We start from the raw sequence: 22454 nt of genomic DNA on the forward strand, positions 1-22454 counted from the left end.
ATGTCTGGTCTATCTGTAAGATCATTCTACTTTCTAGATGTCTATCTAATGTATGTCTGAACAAAATCCCGAATGCTGTCAGTCTCTAGTCTGTAACGTCTATTTGATAGCATAACAAGAGCAAAATCGATAAATGAAAATTTTAATATGTTTTGTTTTACTTCTTATTACAGGAATACTTGTAAAAAAAAAAAAAAAAAAAAAAAAAAAAAAAAAAAAAAACATAAATTGCTCCTACTGCTTTTGACAAAAAGTATTGGAAAAGTATTACTTTTGCAGAAAGCATTTAAAAAGTACACCTGTGATTAAAAAGTATTAAAATACTACTTTGGTATTCCCTGTGGCAACCTTGCATGTGTAATGTTTAATAGGGTTTTTTTTTCACATTCTGACCAATGATCTGCGTAGCGAATGTACCGATTTCCTGAATTTCTGCTTTCGACCGTGATTCCCATCCGTAGCTGGGGGCAATTCATCAGACACGTCCTGTGTTTATCCCCCAGATTCCTCTAGGTGCTAATTTAAAGCTGGCTCGATTCTTGCTAAGCTTACAGTCACGCCACTGACCCCGTTCCAAACCAAAAAGCCAACTCCACCAGGACTCGAACTTCTAATACTTAGTAGTTTGATTACCTTAGATCTTAGTTTCTCCAGGGCTAGGTGTGGCACATAGGGCGTCTAAAGAGCCTCGCCAGGGGTATCAGAGCGGGCTACAGCAGTGACGTCCTCAAATTGGGGTTGAAGAGACAGTTTTGCAATCCTCAGGTCCTGGTCGTACTGTCGTCTCAAGCTATGTTTCAGTCGACCTTTTCTACACCTCCCCTCTGGACGCCACTCGTATATGGTTTTTGGAAGTTGGTCGTCAGGTATTCGAAGGATGTGACTAATGTAGGTCCATCTCCTTCTCCTCAGGAGATCAGTAGTAAGAGGATGACAAGTTCGTTGAGGAACTTCTATATTCATGACCTTCTCCTGCCGCATTGTCTTCAGGATTCTTCTAAGCCATATATTCTCAAAAACTTGGACACACCTCTCTAGCTGTGTATTTAGTTTCCAGCATTCACTAGTTTAAAGTAGAATGGACATCACATTGCTGTTTAGAAGACGTAGCTTTAAGTGTAGTGAGTATTTAATACTACGCCAAATTGGTTTCGGTTTGTTGAAAGCTGAAGTTGCTTGTCCTATTCTTCTTTTTATTTCTTTGGTGATTTCACCATCATGTTCAATCCAACTCCCGAGAAACTTGAATTCCTAGACTTTTTGAATATCTTTATCCTTGCATCTCAGTATCAGCGGTGAGTTAGATGTGGCCATACTCTTTGAACTATCTATGTTTACTATCAGTCCCAGTTTCTCGGCCTTATCAGTTACGTTGTCAAGTAGCAGCTGCAGTCGTTGTTTCGCTTCTTCTAGGAAGACAACGTCATCTGCAAAGTCGAGATCCGAGATCTGCCTACTGATAATCTTTACTCCAGAACCTGATGATTGCCGTAGAACGTAGTCCATTATGATTACAAACAGAAACGGAGATAAAAGGCGTCCCGGTTTAACACCAGCCATTATCGTGAAGAACTGAGTCTCTCCATTTTCACCTCGGAAACAGCATTATCTATGTTCATAGAGGGTTATGTCATTTAAACTAGTTCCTCAGGTACTCCATAGTACTTGGAATCCTCCTTAAAATATCTTGGTCAATTGGTCAAAGATTTAAAACCCAAGCTAAAACTTTGATTGTTGGTAATATATGCCGGTCTTCTAGTGGGTCTGTTCCCTCTATCCTTCAGATTCTTGATGAAGTTTTGGAAATAATCCAACTTCATTCATCTGAACTTGTAATTATAGGTGACTTCAACCTTAATTTATGTGACCGGAGGTCATCCTCGTCCTTGGATTTTCTTCCGACAATGCTCGCTTGTGGAACACTACCTTCTGCATGCATTCCAAATCGCATAACTAACACTACAGCTTCTTTGCTTGATAATATTTTTTCATCTTTGACCTTGGTGCAAAATTCTATAGATGAGTGATAGACCATTTTCCTGTTTTTTCCGTGTATGATTTTTCCGATTCGTTGCCTAGGAGGAGCCAAGAAGCTGGTTTTTCTTCTTTAAAATTTAAGGATCAGGGCTTGCATATTCTTAGGTCACGGTTGGCAGGTTGTTCGTGGAGTATTTCTGAATCTGACATAGATTCTTTGTTTAATTCGTTTTATGATTCTTTGAAGAAATTATCTTTGATACATGTGATGCACCCCGGTCGAATCCAGCATCGAAAAGAACAACCCCTTTGTATCCTTGAATGACTCCAGGACTCCTTAAAAGCTGGAGGAAGAAAAATTATCTTTGGAAGGCTTAAAGGTGCTCTAAGCCATTTTTGCGTGATTCTCGGCTTTATATTTTCAAAGCTTATAGAAGAGTTTACAATTCGCTTTGCTGAAACGCTAAATCGTTATCTTATTATAGAAAATTCTCTGCATGCGGTAAAGATATTAGGAAGACATGGCAAGTAATCAATTCTGTCATCAGGCCATCTTTTCTGCCTCCTTCTGTCCCTTCAAGTGTTGTGATTGACGGCAAAAATGTAGAGGGTGAGCTAAAAGTTCAAGATGCGTTTAATTCCTTTACTAATATCGGCAAAACTACAGCCTCTTCTGTAAGTCCTTCTTTTCTACCTGATTTTAGGTCTTACCTTGGACCGCCTTGTCCTAAATCAATAGCATTGGAACCTATCTCTGAAGCTGAAATAGCCAGAATTGTCAATTGTTTGAGGGGTTCTTCATCCTCTGGCCCAGACCGTATTCCGACTAAGGTTTTCAAGTTCATTCTTCCTGCCATTGTGTGCGCCCTCACGAGAATTGTCAATCTTTCTTTTGAAAATAGTGTCTTCCCAAGTGGTCTAAAGCGTGCTCGTGTTATCATCCTTTTTAAAGGTGGGTCAAGGAATGATCCTGCAAATTATCGTCCCATATCTCTTTCTTTCTTTTCTTGAACCTGGTGATTGTCTCGGCCACCTTATGAACTTTTTCTTGACTGATTCCACATCTGTGACAATCTCATGTGTGTTTAAGACTTTGAATCTGTTTTGCAGAGATAAGTGTTAACGTCTACGTTTATCCCGATCCTCCAATGTGTCGCTGTCAAATTGTTTGGAAACCTTCTCGGCTTTCAGTTTCTGAGCATTTAGATCAATTCGCGTTTCAGCTACCTCAAGAATGTGATCCGAGTTCACGTCTGCTCCTCGAAAGCCACGTACATCAAGCAAGCTGCTTCTTCTATGTCTTGATATCAGGAAGTGATCGATTTGATTTCTTGTTCGCCGATCGGGGACATCCACGTGCATTTATAAATTGTCTTATGCTTGAAAAAAGTCCCACTTATTACTAAACCGTTACTCAGTGCATAATCCACAAGAAGTACACCATTTTCATTTCAAGTTCATTCTTCCTGCCATTGTGTGCGCCCTCACGAGAATTGTCAATCTTTCTTTTGAAAATAGTGTCTTCCCAAGTGGTCTAAAGCGTGCTCGTGTTATCATCCTTTTTAAAGGTGGGTCAAGGAATGATCCTGCAAATTATCGTCCCATATCTCTTTCTTTCTTTTCTTGAATCTGGTGATTGTCTCGGCCACCTTATGAACTTTTTCTTGACTGATTCCACATCTGTGACAATCTCATGTGTGTTTAAGACTTTGAATCTGTTTTGCAGAGATAAGTGTTAACGTCTACGTTTATCCCGATCCTCCAATGTGTCGCTGTCAAATTGTTTGGAAACCTTCTTGGCTTTCAGTTTCTGAGCTTTTAGATCAATTCGCGTTTCAGCTACCTCAAGAATGTGATCCGAGTTCACCTCTGCTCCTCGAAAGCCACTTACATCAAGCAAGCTGCTTCTTCTATGTCTTGATATCAGGAAGTGATCGATTTGATTACTTGTTCGCCGATCGGGGACATCCACGTGCATTTATAAATTGTCTTATGCTTGAAAAAAGTCCCACTTATTACTAAACCGTTACTCAGTGCATAATCCACAAGAAGTACACCATTTTCATTTCAAGTTCATTCTTCCTGCCATTGTGTGCGCCCTCACGAGAATTGTCAATCTTTCTTTTGAAAATAGTGTCTTCCCAAGTGCTCTAAAGCGTGCTCGTGTTATCATCCTTTTTAAAGGTGGGTCAAGGAATGATCCTGCAAATTATCGTCCCATATCTCTTTCTTTCTTTTCTTGAATCTGGTGATTGTCTCGGCCACCTTATGAACTTTTTCTTGACTGATTCCACATCTGTGACAATCTCATGTGTGTTTAAGACTTTGAATCTGTTTTGCAGAGATAAGTGTTAACGTCTACGTTTATCCCGATCCTCCAATGTGTCGCTGTCAAATTGTTTGGAAACCTTCTTGGCTTTCAGTTTCTGAGCTTTTAGATCAATTCGCGTTTCAGCTACCTCAAGAATGTGATCCGAGTTCACGTCTGCTCCTCGAAAGCCACCTACATCAAGCAAGCTGCTTCTTCTATGTCTTGATATCAGGAAGTGATCGATTTGATTTCTTGTTCGCCGATCGGGGACATCCACGTGCATTTATAAATTGTCTTATGCTTGAAAAAAGTCCCACTTATTACTAAACCGTTACTCAGTGCATAATCCACAAGAAGTACACCATTTTCATTTATTTCTTCTATGTCATGACAGTCTAGGACCTGTGGACAGTGCTGGCGATCCATACCAATTTTGGCATTAAGATCACCAGTGACACACAATATATCGTGGCTGGGAACATACTTAGTAACTGCCTGCAACATGTCGCAGAAAGTGTCCTTTTTGTTATTATCAGCTTCATTTGTTGTTGCATAACATGTGATTATAGTCAGTTTTGTGTGGTTGGAGACACAACTAACTCTCATTAAACGTTCATTGACTGAGTTCCAGCTGGCCATTGCCCAGTTTGCACTTGAAGACATTATAACTCCCACACCAGGCCTGTGAATTGAGGGGTCTTCGCTATAGGCGATAGTGTATCCATCATCAAACTTCTCTAAGCCCCTTCCAGTCCACCTTATTTCACTGAGAATCAGTATATCAATGAAATACTATCTAATCTCTTTAATAACTTTCTCCATTTTCAAAATTTGGCTCGTAAGACAAGATAAGATATTTATTTCAAAAATGTCTATCAAAAGCCCCATAGGGCCAAAATTGTATTTTGGAGTCTTAAAACCAAAAAAAATCATAAAGCAAAAAAAAAACTAAAAAACTTGCAAAACAGCGTCAAAAACAACAATGGTTCTCACATTCCGAAAACTCATCTTTATTGTTTCTTTCGTAGTAAAAAATCTAGTCCAAGGGGCAGGCAGGGGTCATTGTCTGAAAGAAGGTTGTATCCGAGACAGTTGTAGACGTTTTAGTTGCAAGGCTTTTTCTTTGAAGGGTCTACCCTCAATGTCCTGGGTGTGGGTCGCAAGCCCACAGCCCAACCCTCCTTACTTTGTCCAAGCTCGGGACTGGTGACTGTGCACTCCAATTTTTTAAGAGAATTTTATGTCAAGCAGGAAGGAAGTTTGAAGGTTTCCGGTTAATTGTGAAAATAATAATAGGTAACCAGCTGAATAATAAGGGGTAACCATGTGACCAGCTCAAGTTACGGCTCTAGTATTAGTTTTTTTTTTGAATTTCTTGACAGGGATTTGGTTAGGAATTTCATTTTGAAGAGATAGGGATATCAAACTAATCCAAAGAAAAGAAGAAAAACTGTTGTAAACAAGAGTTGCAATTGTAATTTATTTAAAACATAATTATATGTTTACTGCTGTGCAGTAGTGATTTCTGGATAGCAAATGATAAAAGTCTTCACAGGCTTTGTCACTGTGGCTATTTGGCCAAAATATTTCAGCCGTGGGATCTGAGAAATCTAAGCCAAAAGGGCCAGATTGGCCTGGTGCAAATAAAAAGAAACCTTTGAAAGGAAGTAGACCTACATCTGTGGTATCCTTGGAAAACATTGATAAGCAGGACTCAGTCAAAGAAACCAACCCTATAATAGAAGGTTTCATTTTATCCTTTTTGAAATCTTTGAAATAATTTTACCTTGTTATCTTTATGTGTTCACAACTTATCTTATGCCCATTCACAATGATTGTCCCTAGGCTACTCTTAATTTTCCTTGGGTAAAATTCTAGTTAATTGACTTCTTGCTATCTTAAAAAGGGTTTAGGTTAGGAAAATGAAACTTTGAGGATGAATCTACAGACTAAAGTGTGTCCCAGGAAGATATTTTGAAGCAACTACCTCCACTCCTTCTCCCTCTATAGAACTCTGACCTTTGATTACCTTTTAAAATATGTGTGTTATAAAAGTTAAACCTTGCAAATTAGATCTTCTGCTTAATTGAAGTACAACAAAATTGTTTTCAGCTTCATAACTTTGCTCAATCCCATTTTAAAAGGTTTTAAAGATATGCAAGTACATTTCATAAATTTTGAAAAAAAAAACATTAATATGGCTCAAAATTCTACTCAAATAACAGGAATTGCATTTTTAGAACTTTAAATAAGAACTTAGAAGTTTAGAAAATTATAGTTGCATTTTTTAGAAAAGCAACTAGTAACTGAAAATTAAGGTAAAATGTTGTTTTGTCAAAATTTCCAATAGGTATTGACCTATCATTTAGGCAAATTTCAGGGCCCTCTAGAGAGAGAAGGAGTAGAGGTGGGTACTTAAAAATACCTTCCCAGGACATAGGCTACTTTAGCCTTTAGACCCATCTCTGAAAGTTTCATTTTCCTAACCTAAACCCTTTCTGAGATAGCAAGAAGTCAATTAACTAGAATTTTACAAAAAAGCTAAAATTCTAGTCCATTGACTTCTTACTATCTTGGAAAGTCATTGGGCTAGTGAATTAAAATTTCCAGGGATTTGTCTACAGACTAAAGTAGACTATATCCTGGGAAGTTATTTTGAGGTCACTAACTATACCCCTTCCCCCCTCCTCTATACAATGCAGCTTTTTGTGCATTACAGCTTATATTTTGGTCAAATTTGATCCTTTATCACTATTAAAAGTGCAAATCCTGCTTATCTTAGAAAAATTCAACTTTTCACTGTTTTTTAAGCTACTATATTTAATAATTAGTTCACCAGCATTGAAAAACAATAATTACCTTTTATGGCATAGTTCAAAATGAAATGTAGGCATTTAAATGAACCCCATGTTTGAAACATCTTATCTTTAAATGGCTTTACACAGGGGTAATAGAGGTAAGACATTGAACTTTTAAGGGATTTTTCACTCAAAATTATGATTAGCTGCTGCAATTGGGTATGGCTTATGTTATATGTGTGTCAATAACATCTATTTTGTAAATCATAACAGCATAGAGAAAGTCAATTTCTTCAAGAAGGCCCAATAATGATTCTCAGAAACCTGAAGAGAGGCAAAACAGAAATTTAGTGAGGAAAATAAGCATAAGTCCTAAATACATGATTTACATAACTGTAATGGATATGCTCTCTTTGGGGGGGGTCTATTCAAAAACGTTAGAATGAAGTATTTGTAACTTATGGACAGGTGATCAGATCTTAATGAAGTTTGATATTTAGAAGGATCTTGTGCTTCAGAGCTCTTATTTTCAATCCTGCCCAGATCCAGTGACATAGAGGGGAGTTGGATAGGGAAACAGGAAATCTTGGAAGATGTGAAAATTGAGGTACCTTTATCTTGCAAATGAGTGGTCAAATCTTAATGAAACTTGATATATGGAAAGATCTTATGTCCAAGATGCTTATACAGAAATTACTCCATATATGAAAGGGATTTCTCCTCCTCAATGCCCTGCTTTTTATGCTAAAGTTTGACTCTTTCTGTTAACTTTACTTTTTAAAACAGTAAAAAACTTTAGTGTAAAGAGCAGGGTGTTGAGGAGGAAAAGGCACTTTCATATATAAATTAATTTCTGTTCCTTCTAAGTTTTAATGCTGCTCTTTACTTTCGGATAAAAACACTTGTTTTTTATTTAATTTATACCATAGTTTTATAAATATATATTTTAATTAGCAAAATAAGCCCTTAATAAGCATTAATTACAAAAAACACAACTATCCAGAAAAGAAGTTTTACAAAGGAAAGTAAAGAACCATATTAAACTCAAGACAAGTATCAATACATTTCTATAATATTTAAAGCTCAATGTTTTGTGAGAAACCAGGAAAGGAAAAGATATAATTAATGACAAAAAAAGTTGAGAAAATGAGAATTTTTTCAGCCAGTAGCAAAATATGAAGATAAAAATCAAGCAAATATTTTGACAAGGACCTCTGAATAATGGAAGTGTTTTCAAACAAATTGAATTGGTGAGGGTTATTGTGCATGTGTTGGGCCAAGGCAGAATCAAAATTCTTGGGCCTTTGGTGCCAACTATTACTTTGTTGATTAAATATTTGTCTTTCAACAACCCCTTCTGCCAATTGTTTGCGTTTTACCAATATAGAAGATTTAGAAATGTTACACACCCCTTAAAATTTGAAAACTGGTATTTTTCACATTTCTAAATCTCTTTCATAGGGTGGTATCCAGGAAATTTTCAGGGCGGAAAAGGTATTAAAGATTTTTTTGAGGAATGTTTATAAATAATGAAATGCATGAAAGACTTGTTTATATTCATTTTGTTACGTCTTTACAAGTTGGAGAAAGGTTTTGGACAGGGTGTTCATACCCTTTACCCCTCCTGGATATGGCTTGTTTTTTCCTAGCCTATTTGAATTTAAAGGGAAAAGATTGTATTAATTTTCTCACAGCCTCAAACATATTTATATTCTAATTAAAACAAATAGTCTTCTCAATATTTGAACTCCACATTAATTACTCTTTTGAATACCAGATGACACATGGAAAGGTAATTACAAGTAACATAACAATTCTCCCAGAAGCCAGAACAGCTTTCCAGGATCTGAAAGGAGCTTTTAATGCAGTTATAAGGTAATTTAGCATTCTTATTTTTAATATATTTGTGAAAAAATTATACTGATGGAAATATCATTAAAGACTAAAACAAATCCATAAGTTGCTCATAAGTCTTCTTTGTGTTTGTTGAATTGAAAGATCCCATCTAAGACAGTGTCAAATCACAAAATTTAGGAGGTGTAAAATGCGTTTTGAAAATATAGTGGGGGGGGGGGACTTGTCATTCTTTTTTAAAGAGAACTACTGGTCTCAGATTTCTGTTTTGCCTCTCTTCAGGTTTTTAAGAATCATTATTGAGCACAATTAACAGAACAACAGAATTTGTAATTGCTATATGTCACTTGGTTATATCAAGTGCCATAAAAATGGATTATTTGAGTGAAAACAAAGAAGCAACGTTTAAATTTTCTATAAATTTTCCACAAATATATTAAGAATAAGAATGCTAAAATACCTTACAACTTCATCAAAAGCTCCTTTCAGCTCCCAGAAAGCTGCATGTAACCTATTTTTCACGCCTCTGGTATATTTTCCGAACAACACTTGCAATATAAATAGTTGATCTATTGAAATATAATCCTTCCTGAGCCCTACCTAAATATCTATCATATTACTTTGTGAATCTAACCATTTGTCTAACCTAGAGCACAATTCCTTGCTAAAAAGCTTACTTTTTAGCAAGTTATAGTATAATTAATTACACTATAACTACTGTGCAATGCCCTATCACCTTTTTTATAAAATTGAACTAAAATAGATCTAGACCAATCCACAGGTCAATTAGGTTTACACAACAATTCCAAAAATATTAAACTCAAAATTGGAGTAGTACTCACCCTACACTACTTCCATGCTTTGAATGGAATTCCATCTGTTCCAGGCAATGACCCTCCCATCATGATTTTTCATTTCATCAAAATATCCTTCTCTTTTATTTCTGCTATCAACTTGAATCAACTTCTTTCAATGGTAAATCAATTAACTGTTTAAAACCTCAAACGTCTCAACCCTCTTTTACTCACATTAACCTCCTCAAATTTATCATCCAAACATACAGGGCAAGTTTCAACTGCTGGGAAGAATAAGTCATTATTCAAAGTTTCATTTATTCAAAAAAAATGTATTGTTTCCACTTTTTGTTGAAATTATACCTGTTTTCTCTCTCTAGTATTTATAAGATTATGCTATATTTCAATGTCTGGACTCCAATTATATTTTAGCCTGATGAATGGATAGAATTCAATTCAAAGCAAACAAAGGTTTCTAAGAATCATTAATGGGACTTCTTGAAGAAATTGACTTTCTCTACACTGTTATGATTTACAAAATAGACATTATTGACACACATATAACATAAGCCATACCCAATTGTAGCAGCCAATCATAATTTTGAGTGAGAAATACCTTAAAAGTTCAATGTCTTACCTCTATTACCCCTGTGTAAAGCCGTTTAAAGATAAGATGTTTCAAACATGGGGTTCATTTAAATGCCTACATTCCATTTTGAACTATGCCATAAAAGGTAATTATTGTTTTTCAATGCTGGTGAACTAATTATGAAATATAGTAGCTTAAAAAACAGTGAAAAGTTGAATTTTTCTAAGGTAAGCAAGGATTTACACTTTTAATAGTAATATAGGATAAAATTTGACCAAAATTTTAAGCTGTAATGCACAAAAAGCTGCATTATATAAAGGAGGGGGAAGGGGTATAGTTAGTTACCTCAAAATAACTTCCCAGGATATACTTTAGCCTGTAGACACATCCCTGAAAGTTTCAATTCACTAGCCCAACAACTTTCCAAGATAACAAGAAGTCAATGGACTAGAATTTTACCGCAATTTTAACCATAATATTTGTTTGAAGCAAGAAAAATGTGGCAGAACCTTGACTTGAAAAAAAAGGTAAAATTTTAGTTAATTGACTTCTTGCTATCTCAAAAAGGGTTTAGGTTAGGAAAATGAAACTTTCAGGGATGAATCTACAGACTAAAGTGTGTCCTGGGAAGGTATTTTGAAGCAACCACCTCCATCCTTCTCCTTCTAGAGGACCCTGACCTTTAAAAATATGCATGTTATAAAAGTGAAACTTTGCAAAATAGATCTTCTGCTTAATGGAAGTACAACAAAATTGTTTTTAGCTTCATAACTTTGCTCAATCCCATTTTATAAGGTTTTAGATATGCAAATACATTTCCTAAATTTTGAAAAAAATCATTAATATGGCTCAAATTTCGACTCAAATAACAGGAATTGCATTTTCAGAATTAAAGGCAACAAAAAAGCAACTAGTAACTGAAAATTAAGGTAAAATGTTGTTTTGTCAAAATTTCAATAGGTATAGACCTGTCATTTAGGCAAATTTCAGGGCCCTCTAGAGGGAGAAGGAGTGGAGGTGGGTATTTTAAAATACCTTCCCAGGACATACTTTAGCCTGTAGCCCCATCCCTGAAAGTTTCATTTTCCTAACCCTTTCCAAGGTAGCAAGAAGTCAATTAATTAGAATTTTACCAAACATATGAATTACACCTGGCTCTTGTCTGCATGTGATTTGAAGTTCTTACACTTCATATAGAAAAACCAACCTCATCAATTAGTTTGTATATGCAACTTTGTTATTCTTTAGTAACTCTGGTAGCAATGCATAGAGTTAAGTACAGACCATAAAAGCTAACAACAAGCACTGACTGGTAGCTTTCTAATGGAAATCACTCCAAAATCTACAGCATTTCATACCTCAAATTTGTATCAAATTAACAGCTACCATCCTCTTTAAATTCTTGGCTGAACCCACAGAAACTGACAAAAGTATCAAGTGTTTTCTACTTACAAGTCAGATTCTTCAAACAGTATTGAAATTATAAATTGAACAAAAAAGTTACTACAGTAACAATTGTTACTACAGTAACAAAAATTGTTACTACAGTAACAATTACATCCCAGACCCCCACCCCCATTCCAATTTTTATTTTGCCTTATTTCTCATCAACAATTGGTTCATAATGCCCATTCATAAAAAAGCCAAGAATTAGCAAAACTTTTTATATGGCCTATGACAGTGACTGGCCAGCTTATTCACCAAAGACCTGAGTTTGGGGATCACAATGATTAGGAAACTTCTGAGAGAAAAAAAATGGTAATGGGTAGTAAACCCATTTGACAATTCATCAACAGCTACCATCCTCTTTAAATTCTTGGCTGAACCCACAGAAACTGACAAAAGTCTCAAGTGTTTTCTACTTACAAGTCAGATTCTTCAAACAGTATTGAAATTATGAATTGAACAAAAAAGTTACTACAGTAACAATTGTTACTACAGTAACAAAAATTGTTACTACAGTAACAAAAATTGTTACTACAGTAACAATTACATCCCAGACCCCCACCCCCATTCCAATTTTTATTTTGCCTTATTTCTCATCAACAATTGGTTCATAATGCCCATTCATAAAAAAGCCAAGAATTAGCAAAACTTTTTATATGGCCTATGACAGTGACTGGCCAGCTTATTCACCAAAGACCTGAGTTTGGGGATCACAATGATTAGGAAACTTCTGAGAGAAAAAAAATGGTAATGGGTAGTAAACCCATTTGACAATTCGAGACTAAACTTGGCCAGGAAAACTTCTGTGACCAAGAGTTAAAGAGGAAGGAAAGGAAAATAATGTTTAAAAAAAAAAAATCAAGATATCACCAAAAGAAGAAAATACTGGTTATAAGATAAAATTTATTTCCAAAAAATTGGCTTTGACAAGCTGACTTCAGAGTCAACAATAATCAGCAAAAAAGCTATCAAAATTACTAGGACTGGTTAGGATAAGTTCTAAAAGAAATCCAAAGAGGTTAAAAACAGTTAAAACTGAGGGAACTTAAAGAGAGAAAGCCCAAATGAAAACTTTGGACTAAAAATTCAAAAATTTTTTAGTAAAAACAAAGACTATGAAAAGAATATAAAAATTTGTAAAAAAAAAAAATATAATAAAAATTACAAGATAAAGAGGGAGTGATGGTGGGGAAGATTAACTGCTTTAGCATATCAACTGTGTATGGGACAATATTTCCTCTTTTCTTTGGAAACTTTTATTGGGATGAAAATGGTAGCATTTGTTGAAACAGAACAAAGGAGGCAAGTTTGGAGGGACGCAATTAAATAACGGAAGTCTTTTTTTTTTTTTTTTTTTTTTTTTAGGGGCAATAGAGGATAGTGCTGGTAAAATCCAAGGATTCTTTTTTCCTTTCTTTAAGGTGATCAGTTTGGTTCTCAGAAGAAGGGCTGTATAATGGACTTTATCCTCATGGAAGATAATTCTTTTTTATTACTTAATTCTTATTCTTTTAATAATTCGTTTTTTAATATTAATTATTTTTGTTAATCTTTTTTATTTATTATTTTTCTATTTCTTTTTTTAAATATGATTTATTTAATGTTTAATTTATTTTTGATTAAATTATTTAATTTTTAATTTAATAACTAAATTATTTTATATAACTATTTAAGTTATTTCAATAACTAAACTAACTACTATTTTAATTTAATTATTCAACTCAATTTGATTTTTATTTGTTTTTATTTAATTTAATCAGTTAATACATTTATTTTCTAATTGTTTAATTATTTATTTATAATATTTAATTACTTCTTTGTTAATCTCTTTAATTAATATTATTAATTAGGCATCTTTTTTGGACAACTTCTATTCTATCCATTTAATAGTTTCTGTGTTAATGTAAGTGAGTGGTGGTTGCAAAACATAAGTTACCAAATTGGCTTGGGCCAGCATTTTGGGATTACCTCCACTTTCAACCACTCAGCTAAAAATCTTCCGTATTATTGGAGAAAATAGGAGTAAGTGTAGTTGGTTTGACACCATCAAAATATTGCTCATTACCTTTTTTCATGGGATTAATTAAACCTAATTTTACAAAATTGTATAAACTAACCATTGCTGTATTTAATATATGCTATGCTTTACCCCCACCCCCTAATGTGCACATATATAGCCCAAAATTTTGCCTCTTAATATAAATTAGCCTCAAAATATAATTGCCTCTTTTTCCGTCATTGGCAAATCCCAAATATTCATTTCAAAATCCATGTTCAGACACTATGTTCTATCACTATGCGTTGCAAACTAAATTGAGTTTTGTCTTTGTGGCTATGAAACCGGATTTTCTCAGCAAAATTCTTGAGTGTGTTCTGAAATGAATTGAATAATGAAGAAGTACCAAATTTTTGATTAAAATGTATTTGCATCGTAGTTTGTTTCACGAAAGAACCTAACTTTACTTATTGAGTGTGTTCTGAATAATACACAAGTACCAACAAACCTTTTGAAACATTGTCAGCAAAGGCTTTAATTAATTAAGTCTGTTTTATTAGTGGACAACTGCTGTAACTTTTTATGCTCTTAATTTTTGCTTCCATTTTAAGGGGAAATTGAGAGAGATGAAACTATAATGAATATCAAAAGGGAGGATAAAGGTATGTACTGTGGAAAAGAATTTCTTCAGATTTTCAGCTGTATCTAAGGGCTTTTCGTAGAGATAGAAATCAATATTATTCTGAGATTACCCACAAATAATTTTTATTCTACATGGTGGGCCAAAAGTCACTGACCCTTTTTATTTTTCAATATCTTTTTTATTTCTTAATATTTTTTTTATTGTATTAATATTTTTTCAGATTTAGGAAATTAATTATGGATAAATTCAATACCATACAACGTACGGTATATAACGTGATACGGTATACGTACGTGATAGAAAATCAATTTCCATCACCTTGACTTTATGATACTAAAATTTCATGTATTTAAACTAAAAAGTTATTTAAAATTGAAATGGGTCAGTGACTTTTGGCCCATGCCATGGTTTTAGCTTAGCAAAAAACAAGAAACTTCATCATTGTAATGTGATAAACCAGGCTTATGTTCTTTTTTTTATGTTTGTGCAACATGTTATCTTCAAATGTTTTACTGTGATTAAGTAAAATCATTTGCTTGCTAATTATTTTTTCAATTAACTGGAAATGCACAGTTTGCCATTAGAAATGTTTTTGCTTTTTTTTAAGGAAAAGATTCTATGTATTTGTTTTAACCAGAATTTTATTAGGGAAGGGTAATGCTGCTTGGCAGAAAAGTATGTAGAGTATTGGTCTTCAGCCCCCCCTCCCCAACACAGTATTATAATTTATCCCCTCCCAATTTATAATGGTGTACCCCAGGGAACCCTCTTAGGCCCAATTTTATTTCTTACCATGATAAACAGTCTTGGTGTCGATTTCCCGGATAGATGGAAATTAGTTGACGATTTAACTGTCTTGAAGCATGTTCAAAAATCCATAAAGTAACCCAACGGACATCTTGGAATCAATATCAGATGAAGCTGTTGCTAGTAATATGAGAGTCAACCCTTTAAAATCAACAATTTTAACAATTAGTTTCCTTAGAATTCCCCTTCTTTCTCCATTCAAATCCCCCCTGAAATGTCTGTTAATACTATGAAACTCCTTGATGTTACCATCTCAAGCGACTTAAAATGGGACTACCACGTTAATGATTTCTTAAAACGTATAAATACTGCATTTTCTCTTCTCAAACTCCTTAATAAATTTAAATGTCCTAAATCGCATTGTTTGAGGATATTTCCCTCTTTTGAATACGCTTGTCCTGTTTGGCATCCTGACATCTCCAATGAATTGTCGGACAGAATAGAGGCTGTTCAAAAAAGGTTCCTAAGATTTATCTTCAATGAGGGTAAAGTGCCTTACATTTCCCTTCTTCAGAGAGCAAATCTATTCACCCTTAAAGAAAGGAGAGCACAAATTTCCTTGCGTTTTGCCCAGAATACCGCGCATAATTCTCGTACTACTTCCTTTTCCCTAGTGAACATTTACACCACCGAACTCGCCCCCCACGTTTTTTCAAGAAAAATCCCCCTTCTTGCCCCAATGAGAGTTTCCACTGAAAGATATAGAAGAACGTTCATCCCTCACATAGTTGAGATTTTAAATCAATAATCCCCCATCCCTTCTCACTCACTTTTATCTTATAGTTTGGTGTTTATTTTGCAATTGCGTACTTTGTAATTCTTGCTAGCTGGACTTTTGTTTAAATTTGTTTTCCCTGTTTTAATTTTGCAAGTTTTCACCGTTTGACTTTTTATTAATTGCAATTTTATGATTTTTTTACTGACACTAAAGTGCGAATTCGGCCCTTTTGGGCTTGTGATAGCCGCTTTGTTAAAATATAATCTTTTCTTATCTGTCTTGCCAAAAATTACAGAAAGTATTCGAGCCATATCAGCAAAAATGGCATTACAATTAAGAAACAGCAAATTTGCTGAAAAAGATCTGAACCTCTCCACTCCACCCCTCTAAAAACAATCATTCTGCGTTGTCTGTTCTTCACTGCCTAGGGGAGAGGAGCAGTGAAAAAACTATGGGGGGGGGGGCGTGTGTGAAAAATTCTCTCTTTCTCTTTAGCTATACCCTGTCGTCAATGGTCTATATTGGTTTAGTTAATATGCCCATGGCATACATGAATTAATTAGACGAATATGACGCCTAAAAGAACGATTCGCATCAAGAAAAATACCTAGCAACCATACATATCAATCGCTAGGTCTGCTGAAAGTATATATTGAAAGATGAATTCTTTATGTAACTTTAGGATTCAGAATATTCTTTTTAGAAATCAGTCAATCGGCCACTGTGTGCATAACTTTCTATTTTTTATTGATTGCCTTTTTTTTACTGTTTTTACCAACTGTGTTTACTGTTTTTTTGTTGTTTTTTTACCAACCACTGTGTTTTACTGTTTTTTTTACCAACTTTCTTTCACATACCAGATATGCAACGTAATTTTCATACCAGGTATTAATTTTGTATTAATTTATATATTTGAAATATGAATTATATATTGAAAGATGAATTCTTTATGTAACTTTAGGATTCAGAATATTCTTTTTAGAAATCAGTCAATCGGCCACTGTGTGCATAACTTTCTATTTTTTATTGATTGCCTTTTTTTTTACTGTTTTTACCAACTGTGTTTACTGTTTTTTTGTTGTTTTTTTACCAACCACTGTGTTTTACTGTTTTTTTTTTACCAACTTTCTTTCACATACCAGATATGCAACGTAATTTTCATACCAGGTATTAATTTTGTATTAATTTATATATTTTGTATTATATATTTTTTGTATAAATTAAAATTTTATAAATTTTGTATTAATCCTTATGCCAAAAATAAATTTTGTAGTATAAAAAATTAGGGGTAGTCTATGCGAATAAATAAGAGAAACAGTAAAAAGTTTACAGTTCTAAAAAATCGGTAAATATTGATGATGGTGAGGAATGGGGGGTGGGGTCATCTGTAAGTAGTGCTGGTCTTGTTTGGACACAATTTTATGCTGAAATTTTTAAATAGAATTCTCTATATAAACACCGAGAATCTTTATGTGATATTGATAATTTAATCATTCATATACTTTAACCCATTAACAATCTTCAAACAGAACATGAAAACATTTTGAATATATAATCTTTTTAATGACTTTGTCTGCTTTTATGGGTCTGAAAAATAACCCTTAGATTAAGCCAAAATGTCCCTCCCCACACCTCAGTAAAGATAAAAAAAATGGTAACTTGAAAAGATTTTTTTTTTTTTTAAATCGTCTGCTTTCCATCCAGTGCTGAGTCTCAGACATGTTTCCACATGTGTGCTAGTTCGATTTTTTATTTGACTTGAAGAATAAACTGTTTTCTAACTATGGTAGAAAATAGCTGTGGTAGAAAATAGAGCAATATTTTACATTTTTTTTTCTTTTGTTATTTTAGGTAGTGACGAACCAGACGGTGATTTCAGTGTCGATAGTTTAGAAGAATTCCCAGAAGTGGCGAGGATGGAAATAGAGAACCCAAATCCACCTGTCCAGCCGAAGGACATTGAAATGGATGCTTCAGGTGATGAACGACATGATGGAGATGATATGCTAATTGATCAGCCGTCAGTGGGATCAGATGATGGTAAATCACTTTTATCTAGCAATCTAGCTAGTTTTAGCTGATATTTACGAGAAGAAAATTGGTATTTTTTATACATTGAGACCACATTGTTCTTTACTGTTACTACTATTACTACTACTACTAATAACTCACTGCAGCACCAAGCCGCCTGGGGCTAACACAGCTACGCACGCTCCTCTTCCAACCAATTCTTTACTGTTAATCAATACAAAAAAAGGATTTCCCCTGTTGTTCAAGTCAAGGGACTGTAAGTTTCCAGTACAAGGTTTTCGGCCAAGGCGATTCCAATGGTATACTTTTTGTTTCGATCCGACGCTTTTTAGGAGCCTCAGGCAAAGCTGTATCCAGGGGGGAGGGGTTGAGAATTTTAAAATATGACGTGGGTCATTTAAATTAGTTCACATGAATTTAACACCAGTATTAGGTCAAGATATGCATAGGTCATACAGAAAATTTTCAAACATTAAAGTCAGAATTGAAATGACGAGCAAAATATTGCAGAAAGGAATTATGGTTACCCTTGTTAATGCATATTTTCTAATTTTAGTTTTTTTCTAATTAGTTTTGGTTTTATCCAGTATTAAGAACAGTTTCTATAATCTTTGTTCCTTTTTTCTAGTTTTCTTCACTTATCTCGTTTTATTGCCTTATTTTTAGTGTCAAGTTTTTAGAAGTAAGAGTAAGAAGCTATTTTTTTCTATTTCCACTCTTTGCTGCCCCCCCCCCTGGAGGGGATGGATATAGATAGCTAAAATAAGCTTCCCAGGGTAAAGTCTAGGAGCTGGGTCCATTTCTGAAAGTTTCACTCACTTAGGTCCACTATAATTTCACCATGATTTGTACCCTTTTGAATTATCAACTTGGTGGAAGTGATAAAAGACTTGAAAGCCATGGCAAAGCTAAGAAAGATTGCTAAGCATTAGAGTAAAGCTAAGAAAGGCGAAGTATGGTTTTTTATCTTCTGTTCTTTTCTTCTTCTTTCATCTTCTTCCTCACCTTCTGGTTTATCTTCTCCTCTTGTTTGGAACCTTTTTCTTTCCCTTTTTGGGTTTCTTATTGTTTCTTTTCGCATTTATTTTCAAAAAACGCTGCAGTTCATTGCAACTTACTTCTTTAATTTATTAAAGGAGTTGTGTGATTCATTTCATTTTTAAATGATAAGTTTAAACTAATATAGATAGTTACTAAATTATTTATTAATCTGATAAAATAAACTAAATTGAAACAAGCAATTAAATAAATAAAGTAAGAAAGAATAACTTCTCTCTGAGAGGCGAAGTTGGCATAACTTTCAGAGTGGTATAAAAATGATTAATTTCACTTGTTGATGGTAGTCTATCATCTATCTTCGATGATTAGGTATAAGGTTTAAATAGGCATAGGGTATATAAGGTTATTTGGTATATATAGGCATAGAGTAAGAGTGATTCATATAGTCTATCTGTTCTGTGAGCCATTAGAAGGCAATTGGAGACCAAAAAATGATTCAAAGATTTATGACTGGCTATGTTCACAGGACTTGCTGGCAAGTTGGCGATTGAGATTGTTCGTATTATATGAGCCTTGCCTACTGCGAAAGCCCACTTGAATTGGAACGGGGGATAACTAAGATTTTTGGGTTCAGATATTAATATTTTTGCAATTTTGGTGCAATATTCCTTTGCTGGTCTAGCTATAAAAAACAACAAAATAGTAATACCATTTAATTCTTTATTCAACACGCTTTTCAAATCATATCCTTTCTTTAACATATGAAGCCTGGTTAGGAAACTAAAAAAAAATTAAGTTAGTTTCTTGAAGACAAACACGTTGATTCTATTGTAATGCATACAATCAGATAGATCCTAGAGTTTATTAAATTTTTTTTCTAGCGTATGGAAGGAGCAACGTTAAAATTCAAAACATAAAGCTATATGAAGGGACCACCCCTTCCTCAACCCTCTCTCTTTACGCTAAAGTCACAAAGTTTTTTACTACTACCTTTCATTCAAATTCAACGATCTTGTGTTTGATTAATCTTTCTTAAAGAATTTTGACAAAAAGTAAAAGTTTAGCAAAGGACTAAGGCAGAGGGCTTTATGACATATGATTTAGCAACATGGGTTCATAGGTCCTATGTTTATATGCAACATTTATAAACATAGGCCCAAGTCTATGTTTATACTTTCCTGTGAGATATTGCATTGGGAAATAAGCTATATTGAAGCTAAGTATCTTTTCGGTATTTCATTGGAGGAATGTAAGTTGATGACTGAATTAGCGAGGTCCAAAGCGTATCGCCTACTGCGACGCGGTTCAATAGTAATCGAAACTCTGAAAAACGGAATTTTGATATTAACAGATATATAAAAAAATTGGCTAATTATGCTGATGCCAAGTGTATAAGATTCATTAAGTTTAGTGTTGCCATCAAAAGCTTTGAGCCTGAGAAAGTTTGCCTGATATTCAAAAAAGGTGTAAAAGTCAAGTCTATGAATCTTAAGGAAAATCACACCATCGTATCCAGGGTATCTGAAACCCCTTTTCTAAAAGAATAGGGTTGTGTAGACTAATTTGTCCCTGTGTAGATGACTAGTTTGGGAATTAGGTTTTTATCTTAGGGACTTCGGTGTGGCGATGTGAAGCTGTGGTGCTTGTTTATTGCCAGGGGCAGATTTTTTTTAACAGGACTTCAAAAGTGCAGACCTGATTTGGAAATCAGGAATTAGAGATGTTACTTTTGCCTGGTATGATTTGCTTAGAAGCATCATTGTATTGCTTAGAGAGAGACAGAGAGAGAGAGAGAGAGAGAGAGAGAGAGAGAGAGAGAGAGAGAGAGAGAGAGAGAGAGAGAGAGAGAGAGACAGAGAGAGAGAGAGAGAGAGAGATAGGTTTATTTAAACAACATCCTAGCTAACAGCTAATTTGCGTTGCTTCACTATGCTAAATTACAAACTAACACAAAAAAACAGAAGAAAATATCACTCGGCTTGCGTGGCGGTTCGTGCGTAGAAGTAGCTCTACTGTGAACAGTGCTAACATCTAAAAAAAGGGACGGTAGCAGCATCTGGTGGCTTCGTCAGAAGATTAAAAGTCACCAAGTTCGAAAAAGTAGATGGCGCCACCGTATACAGGGGTGAAGAAAGGTCAAATAAAGTATCTTTCCTGTACTTAATTTGCATATTGATGGCACAGAAAACTGTCAGGATAGTCACTGCTTTAACTGGTGACACCATTGACGAACCAGCGCACATATATTGGGCACTATTGAGCTAAACTTGGTAGATGGGCTCTGCAGCTATGCTAGCGCAACAGCGCCATCTACAAAAAAAAAATCAATTGTAATAGAAACTGGTAGGCTTCCGTTTTGACCTTATTTTAGGATTCTTCCTCCATTTTCAATTTAGGACACATTTTCTTTTCGTGGGATTTGTGGTTGTCACCACAATATACGTGTCTAGGGGTACATTCTATGTTAATTGATGAGTATTAGAGACATCTTAATTCTAAACAAGTTAGGGTGTAAAACACTCAAAATGAGTGGTAATATTAGAAAAAGACCATTCTTGGTCATAAAGCTGGCGTAAATATGGTCGTTTTTAGCTTAAATGCCGTGTTTACCCAGCCCTGAAGTGTGTGTAACCTTTCTTGAAGTCTGATTCACACTATATCCGTTGTCTTTTGCCATTTTGTCCATTATTTATTTTGTCCATTATACTTTTACCATTTTGTCTTTTATTTAGTATGATGATTTTTCTTTCTCTTGAACTTTGTGGACTGTTTTTCGTTTGTTTATTGTTTGTATGACTTTCGTTATATATTGTTTTTCTCATTGGTCGTTGGCATATTTATTTTGATGATCTCCCTTATTTCGTTGTTTCAATATTATTTAAAACTTGAAGATGCGAGTTTGGTCCGTCAGGGCTTGTTAAAGATTTGTTCATAACATTAAATATAACATTTTAATCTTATCATGTTCTTGTCTGCAGTTAAATATTAAAAAGTTTTAGCTTTTTTAGAGTGCCTGTATTAGTTATATTGTATTACAGATGAATCAAGACCAGAGGCCACATTCAGGTATGTGATACCCAACTTTAGCCGTTTGCGGGAAAGCAGTTTGTCTGATGCCACAATTGTCAGAAATCTACCATGGAAAATTATGGCAATGCCTAGAAATGTACTGAATCAACAGGAGAGGACTCAACAGAAAAGTTTGGGGTTTTTTCTTCAGTGTAACGGAGACAGTGACTCCGCAAGCTGGAGCTGTCAGGCAACAGCAGAGCTAAGACTTGTCAGTCAGAAGGAAGGGATTGAAAGTTTCACAAGAAGTAAGCAGACGAATGACTTAATTTCTTTTGTACATATTGCTTCAATTTTAGCTAACAAGAGGATTATTTCGCAACAGAATAGTTATCTTAGTTTCAATTTTTATATTTTTTTCCTCAGTTGCTTTGATGTTCTCATTGAGGTAACTCTAATAGCTTCTTTTCCCTACGTGGATC

At 34.5% G+C, this 22454-nt stretch overlaps 2 protein-coding genes across 3 annotated transcripts in view; one reads left to right on the forward strand and one right to left on the reverse strand.

Moving 5' to 3' along the window:
• Positions 1 to 4516: 4516 nt before the first annotated feature.
• On the reverse strand, positions 4517 to 9817 carry LOC136040318 (uncharacterized). Its single transcript, XM_065724560.1, has 2 exons — positions 9783 to 9817; positions 4517 to 5054 (listed from the first exon to the last, which is right to left on the reverse strand). The coding sequence occupies exons 1-2, from the start codon at positions 9815 to 9817 to the stop codon at positions 4517 to 4519; spliced, it is 573 nt and encodes a 190-aa protein (XP_065580632.1).
• The window catches only part of LOC136040264 (ubiquitin carboxyl-terminal hydrolase 7-like), a 95447-nt gene continuing 78714 nt past the window's right edge, over positions 5722 to 22454 (forward strand). The window contains exons 1-3 of one of the 2 annotated variants that reach the window (XM_065724487.1): positions 5722 to 6033; positions 17785 to 17973; positions 22002 to 22280. In XM_065724487.1, coding sequence (XP_065580559.1) covers positions 17850 to 17973; positions 22002 to 22280 — 403 coding nt within the window. In that variant the 5' untranslated portion in view covers positions 5722 to 6033; positions 17785 to 17849. The remainder of the gene's footprint in view (positions 6034 to 17784; positions 17974 to 22001; positions 22281 to 22454) is intronic. The other variant, XM_065724488.1, reaches the window with a different exon arrangement.

Source organism: Artemia franciscana, chromosome 20 (genome assembly GCF_032884065.1).
Source record: "Artemia franciscana chromosome 20, ASM3288406v1, whole genome shotgun sequence".
In the NCBI taxonomy this organism is placed as follows: Eukaryota; Metazoa; Arthropoda; class Branchiopoda; order Anostraca; family Artemiidae; genus Artemia; species Artemia franciscana.